The 7,500-nt window shown below is 41.7% G+C and overlaps 1 protein-coding gene across 1 annotated transcript in view; it reads right to left on the reverse strand.

Moving 5' to 3' along the window:
* Positions 1-7,500, reverse strand: part of qsox1 (quiescin Q6 sulfhydryl oxidase 1) — a 34,611-nt gene that overhangs the window by 1,112 nt on the left and 25,999 nt on the right. Inside the window, exons 6-8 of the mRNA XM_079666301.1 lie at positions 3,941-4,102; positions 2,057-2,293; positions 1-1,638 (exon numbers count right to left, since the gene is read on the reverse strand). The exon at positions 1-1,638 is cut by the window's left edge and continues 1,112 nt beyond it. Of these exons, the coding sequence (XP_079522427.1) occupies positions 1,187-1,638; positions 2,057-2,293; positions 3,941-4,102 (851 nt within the window). The 3' untranslated portion in view covers positions 1-1,186. The remainder of the gene's footprint in view (positions 1,639-2,056; positions 2,294-3,940; positions 4,103-7,500) is intronic.

Genomic DNA, 7,500 nt, shown 5'->3' on the forward strand with positions numbered 1-7,500 from the left:
CTTGTACTTTATCGTAATGCTCATAATTGTATTTGTTGTTTAGATGAAGCACTTTCATTGTGTTAAAATCTGCCATATAAATAAACTAAATCCATAATAATACCATGTTTTTTTAACTTTTGTTGCAAGATAAATGCAGTGGGGTAAAAAAGTACAATATTTGTCTCATATTTTGCATATATTTCTGTACACTACCTATTTTTACATCTGCACAGCTCTCCACTTTAAAGTCTGTATTTTGTATATTAAATTGATTTATTTTTACATCTTCTTATAATCGTTCCATTTGTGATCCTTCACTTACCACTAATTATGTTTGCAGGTGTCTCCACACAAAAGACATTTCCTTATATGCGTAAATATTCTTTGCAATAAACCTGATTCTGATTCATAAACTGGGAATGCTTCCTCAAAACAGAGCGCAGTAGGTGAGAAAAATATTTACTTTCCACCACTGCCTCATCACTGCTGATTGTTAAGCCCCTGTCACACTGTCCCGAAATTGACACCCGATGGACACACGATTAAGGAAATGTTCAAATTCGGCTCTGATCGTAGCAACATCGGACCATTCCTGAGGGCATCTTAAGCCATCGTATGACCGCCGGTGGAATTTATCAGGCTCCGGCAGCAACTTCGGGAGCGGTGGCAAAATCTTTGGCATGTCAAAGATGGCTTGAGATGCCCTCACGAATGTCCCCATGTTGTTACGGTCAGAGCCGAATTTGAACATTTCCTTTATCGTGTGTCCATCTGGTTGTTTTATTGCACAACAAAATCATGTAAACATATTATGTAAATAACCCAATTTGTGTTCTGTGAAACTGAAAAGGATATAATATATTATTTTGAAGGCGAGTTGACAGGAAGTTGTTGTTGCTATGGAAACAACATGACGGAGAAAATGTAATATCTTCTACATATAAAGACGGAGAAAGTAAAGAACAAAGTCTGAAAATATCAGTACAGTATCATAATACTTTAACATAATCGTTTGTGTTACTTTCGTTGCAGTTGTATTTCTTAAATGTAATGTAAATGTTGCCTTCGTGTGTGGTTCGGGGCCATCTTCGTGCGAAATTCACAATTCCATATTCGTGTTTCCATCGGGTGTCAATTTGAGGACAGTGTGACCGGAGCTTTAAGGATAAATGTTTTCTGATTCTGCATTTCAACTCTCCTATCTTCATGTCATGGACACTTTAACCCTCCGCAGCTTGAGGCGGTTCTTGAAGAACAGGTACATGGCGAGGAGGCACATGGAGGACAGGAAGTAGAGGATGACACACAGGCTGATGTCCACTCTGGAGAACCCGATGCTTATCGTTGAAATCCATCGTCCCCCATGACTCCTCTCCACCTCCTCTCTGACGTAGAAACGCCCCGTCAGTTCCCTCTTTCTCCTCCGACCCACATCCGGCTCAAAGTCCTCGTCCACGGGCTGAAACGCCGCCATGCCGACACCGAAAAGAGGCTCCTGGTCCTCCTCGTTCCTCTGTAAGGAGCGGCGTTTGACCCGCTTTGAGGCCAGAGCTTTGACCCTGAAGTGCTGATTCACAAAGGAGTCCAGATCCACGATGTCCTCCGGCAGCTCCCGCATCCTCATCCCCACGATGCTGGCTCTCCTGCGCCGCCGCACTGCTCAAAGACAAAGTCAAATAAGTCAACTTTATTGTCAATCTTTCAGTTTGTGTGTACAGACAGAGAGATCGAAATACCGTTTCCCACAATCCCGAGGAATACAAAATACAAATATATATAGAAATATGTATATACCTACACCAGTGTTTCCCAAACCAATCATTTGCAAAGCATTATGAGACATTTCATTATTAAGATTTTTTTTTAAGCAACGGTCATTACAGTCCTTGACAGCGGTCTGTTCTACTGGATTAACAACGTGTCACATGTTCTGAATTGACCAATCAGAACTTTATTTAGCCTCCGTATTGTGTATCGTTGAATGTGGGCAGCGAACATTTTTTAGATTGTTAAGTGAGTTGGAAAAGGTTGGGAACCGCTGATAGACACAATCAACAGACATATACGGCCTCACGTTTAACCAAGGGCGTTGTCTCCTGTGGTGCTTCCTCCTCCTCTTCCTCCTCCTCTTCTTCCTCCTCTTCCTCTTCCTCCTGCTGTTGGGTGGGCTGTGGAGGAAGAGGATTCGGGATGGAGTCCAGCGCCTCCCTGGTTTTCCTCTCCAGATGTTTCAGAGCCTCTAACGTTCGCTGACGACTCTCGTGTTTCTCCCGCTGTTTTTTCAGGACCTGGCTTTCGTCTTCGAGGTAATCTGACAGGACGAGGGGAGGAAAGACACGGGGTATTATTTAGAAAATCATAATATCAAAATAACATGCTTCACTAATTATCTTCAGTTCATCTGAAATCATTAGTGAACGTTAATTCAGTAAAAACTCTTTACCCATTACAGCATATTGAAATCAAACTGGGATTTAATTGTAAAACTTGGAACAAAAGGATGTTGAAATAACTACATGCTGAGACTGGTTAGTAAAAACTATGACTTAATGCTTTGACAAGTAACAGCGGGCGGACAAAGTTTAAAATGTGTGTTTTCTGAATGGAGTTGGGATGGATCAGGCTAAGCCATACTTGTCAACCCTCCCGATTTTCGCGGGAGACTCCCGATTTCATTGTCCTCTCCCGGTTTCCTCCCGGGGTCATATTTCTCCCGCATTTCTCCCGATTTCTGACAAAATCAGATTTACTCAGGACTGTTTCCACTCTGACTTTAATACAGCTACACCATTGTTTGGTTTCCATGGTAACACGTCTCTTTAGTAGCGCGCGCAACTGAAAGTCTGAGAGGGTGAGGCAGATAGTCACAGAAAACAGAACAAACATAGACAACTACTCTACTCTCTGCTCACTCCTTTCCTGCCCACACATATGCTCCATCAAGGATGGTGCTACAGGCCGCAAGGCAGTGCACTTACAACTACAATAAGCATGTTAATGTTAATCTAACAGCGATCCACTAGCAGCACCCCCCATTTTGCATTTTGAAATGCTCCCGATTTCTGAGGTCTCAAGGTTGGCAAGTATGCCGCTAAGCTAACATGTAGCTTCTCCGTCCACAATCACAGCAACGTCATACAGACAGAAATAAAGCAGTGACTGTTCACCATGCCGCAAACAGTCTGTAGTTTGTAAATTTATTTTCTACAGTTTCTGAACAGATATGAGGAGCTGTGAGCTCTGTGTGCTAACAGCTAACGGCTAACGGCTGCTGTTTGGTTTTCTGATCCAACGTTAGTGACGGCGAGCTGAGACTCTCAACGCTGATGGGCATTAAGATCAGATAAGATGAATCTTTCTTTATCCCCTGGGGAAGTTCAGGCGTTAATAGCAGCAACGAGTTAAACAGAGTTAAACACTGGATTCAAAAGAAGGTACAAATAAAGATAAAATACAATACAAGTTAAAATAACAATACAGCAAAAATAAAGTGCTAAAGTGAAGAAGTAACTATTAAAACAAGATATCACAGTAAAAAGTTGTGCATTTGTATGACGTGTTAAATATATTTACATAAGTATGCATGTTAAAGTCTTGTAAAAGGGTGCAGGTGTTATGTTTGAATATTCCTGGTTACTATTTGCAAGAAGACACATCGCCACATGAGGTGATCTCTCGCCAGCGTGAATTTGCCTCTATCCGCCACTTTGCATTGACTTCACATGCAATCAAAGCTCCTTTAAGCGGACACATGTCTGACGATCAGGGTAGAACATGCTGTGGTTTGTAAGTGGACCTGTTTAATTCAGATTAACTAAAGATATTAAGAGATGATTTTAGTTGATTTGTGTACGTTCTTCTCCCTGGAGCCAGTTTGACTTTGTTTTGTTTGAGGGTAAATCACCACCACCATGACCTTTGTGCTCTTTATTAAATAAACCGTGGTGTTGATCTGCACCTGTGAGGATGCTGCTGGAGGAGAAGTGAGCCAGCAGGAAGGGCAGCACCTGATCCTGGATCCACCGGTGCTCCCCGTTCTCCTTCAGCGAGTGGCAGCCCGGACACATCTCCGGGGACGGCCACTGGATCTTTGGGAAGTTCGGGTCTTCACTCAACGCACCTGCAGGGACAAACACCGGAAGATAAAAGTAATGTACGGTCCTCCTCCACTGTACCTCAGCCGCATCATAGACCCTATGCAATACATTATTACTGCACAGATCTTATTCCATTCTATTTCTATGTAAATACTGCTATATTTTACTATTTTTAAAATTATTTTTGTTATGTTAATTGTTTTCTATGTGTGTTTTTAATTTTTGTTTTATTTTTATGTTTGCACCACGACATCAAATCAAATTCCTCGTACGTGTCAACCTACCTGGTGATAAACCTGTTTTTCTGATTCTGATTCTGATCCCGAGAACATCAAGCACACAAACCCATGGGGTTAAAGGGTCAGGGTGAAGCTAGGTTTCTTTTTCAGAAACAAGTCCTGTTTCTCGCTTGAGGCCAGGAAGAGGCTCTGTGACCTTTTGACCTGTGCTGGACTATGGGGATCTGATCTATATGAATGCACCTGCCCATTGCCTGATCAACTTAGATGCTGCCTATCACAGTGCTCTGAGATTTGTTACTAACTGTAAAGCACTTACTCATCACTGTACCCTGTATGCCAGGGCAGGTCTGCCTTCACTCACTGTACGGAGGCTCAGTCACTGGTACACGTTCATCTACAAAGCCATGCTGGGTAAACTCCCTTCTTACATCTGCTCTCTGATCACGGAGAGTTGAAAGTAGCTGTTGTTTTGTTAAATGTGCCAAGTGCTAGGACTGACTTAGGGACGAAAGCTTTTACGTGCCCAGCTCCTCTAACTTGGAACAGTCTGCAAAAAGAATGGAAACTGAGCCATTTGGTTCCACTGCATGTTTTTAAAGCTCGGATAGATGCTATGCAATCTGATACTGTTGGTTCCTGTAAATGTCGTTAGGTATGTAAATTGTAAATCCCTGTATCTATGTTGTATGATGTGCTTTTTGTTTTTCTGTCTTCATGTGGAACCTACTTGCAGCAGGTCTCTCTCAATGGGATTCACCTGCTTAAATAAAGGTTTGAAATGAAAATGGACTGTGATCGTAAAGCGTAGTCAAATATATGAATGCACATGTCAGGTGTATTTGTCCCCTCATGCAGACTTTACTTTAGCAAAAACACAATGACCCCAGGCGACAGTCGTATCATTCTATGACCTAAATAGAACCATTAGGAGACATACTGTCCAGAGAGCAGCGTGAGAGTTAGCTAATCTCCATCTGTGGCAGGAACACACATAACAAATCAACAAACATTAAATACATCTCCTATCATACTAACAAATAAAACAGATCAAGTACATTTGCCAATTGAATATAAGTAAATAAGGGAATGATGTAAGGTTATGCACTATCTGTGACTTTATAAAGACATGGTTTTGGATGACTAGTTTTCTTTCAAACAAACGTCCGTCTTTTTCTTCATATATCCAGAAATTATTCAATGATCAGCTTTAGAGGAGCTCTTTACCGCTCTGAACACAGGAGTTCAAACTAAAGGGGCCAATCTCTTCCACTGATACCACTTTCTCACTCACTGATCACCACCTTATAGTAGATGATATATATATATATATATATAACAAGGTCAGAAAGAGTTCCATGTGTCCATATTCATGCAGATCGTAAAGCGCGCAGTCAGCGGCTTTCTCTCATTATTGTTTCTTTTATTTTGTGTGTGTGTGTTGACTGGAGGATGTAAGTGCTCCGAGGACTCGGTGCAATCTGAGCTGAACCCATTTGATCTTGTCACAGAGATCGTAAAAACTAAGTGCCCATATGCATATGTGTATGTATGTGTTTAAGTGTGTATATGTAAATCATCTGTCTGTGTTTGTGTGCAGGTAATCTAGGGATTGATATGTGTGTGTGTGTGTGTGTGTGTGTGTGTGTGTGTGTGTGTGTGTGTGTGTGTGTGTGTGTGTGTGTGTGTGTGTGTGTCTGTGTGTGTGTGTGTGTGGGAGTGTGTGTGGGAGTGTATGACAGGGTCTAACAATGATCAATGGGCTGCTGGGATGTCCCAGTGGGAGGGGTGGTGAGATAATAGATGTGGCCAAAGTGGACAGCTACCCCACACACACTGACACACACACACACACACACACACACACACACACACACACACACACACACACACACACACACACACACACACACACACACACACACACACACACACACACACACACACACACACACACACACACACACACACACACACACACACACACACAGTTTTGTGCGGCAGACCTCCACCACCTGTCTTGTCGCTTCACACGCTTTCAAAGCAAAGCCCAATCTCCAAATTGAACATGAGAGCAGCAGAAACCTCGCAGGGGAGCTGCCCCGCTAATGAATTAAACTTTCTCCTTTAACATGTTTTCTTTCATGTAGCCGCCCCTCACACACACATACACAGAAACACACACACACACACACACACACACACACACACACACACACACACACACACACACACACACACACACACACACACACACACACACACACACACACACACACACGATATCCGTGCAAACACAGAGGAACTGGCAGATGTACAAGAAAACCCAGGTATTTATATGAATATACCGGAAAAAACGCAAGTTGTATTGTCATATAAATACTTGAGTGTAATAGTAGACCATCTTCTATCCTCAAATATATCAGTAGAAAGGACACTTTAGGTTTTAAGGGTCGAGTAGACACATTCTTCTCTTGTTTTTTTACATCTGTGGCTTTGAGTGTTTTAAAGTATTGCAAGTGAAAGTGTTTGTCCTCAGCTCTAAAGTCAAAACGGCTCCACTGAATGGAAATAAGCTCAAACATTGTGGGTCAACCCCGTGAGAAACTCTCCGCATCAAGCAGTGCTGCAGATAATTAAATAAACCTGGGAAATCTTTCAAAAGTGCTTTAGTATAAGTGTAGTTTAGTGTCTCAAATGCTTTCTGTTTAAAATGTAGTGATTCAAATGACTAAAAAAGCTGGGAGGAAGTTTCTCAAGTCAATTTGAGTCAAAGACATATAATTGAAATTGATCCGGTTTTTGAAATTCGGTGGTAAATTCCTTCGCTGGAAATGGAAAATTCAAGTTGCTAACAGGCTTTTTTGTAAATATATGGACCCAGACGAATGAATATGGAAGTCTTGGTGCTTGTTTCCAGCTCTAATAGATGTTTACACTATCTGCTGCAGTAAACCTACCAACATATTAAAGAGCTTTTTGAACATTGAAGCATGGCCACTTGTCACAGTTAACGCTAATCTCAACCTGAACATCAGATGAATAACCCCCCTTAAAGGGTCTTGATCATATTGTCTTCGCTTGTTATTAATATTTATATACGTGTCCTTGTTGATGTTGAAACTGCTGTGATGCAAGAAACATTTATGACTTGATCTGACAACAAAGTATTATTGTATGGT

Source organism: Notothenia rossii (genome assembly GCF_949606895.1).
Source record: "Notothenia rossii genome assembly, chromosome: 1".
Taxonomy (NCBI): Eukaryota; Metazoa; Chordata; class Actinopteri; order Perciformes; family Nototheniidae; genus Notothenia; species Notothenia rossii.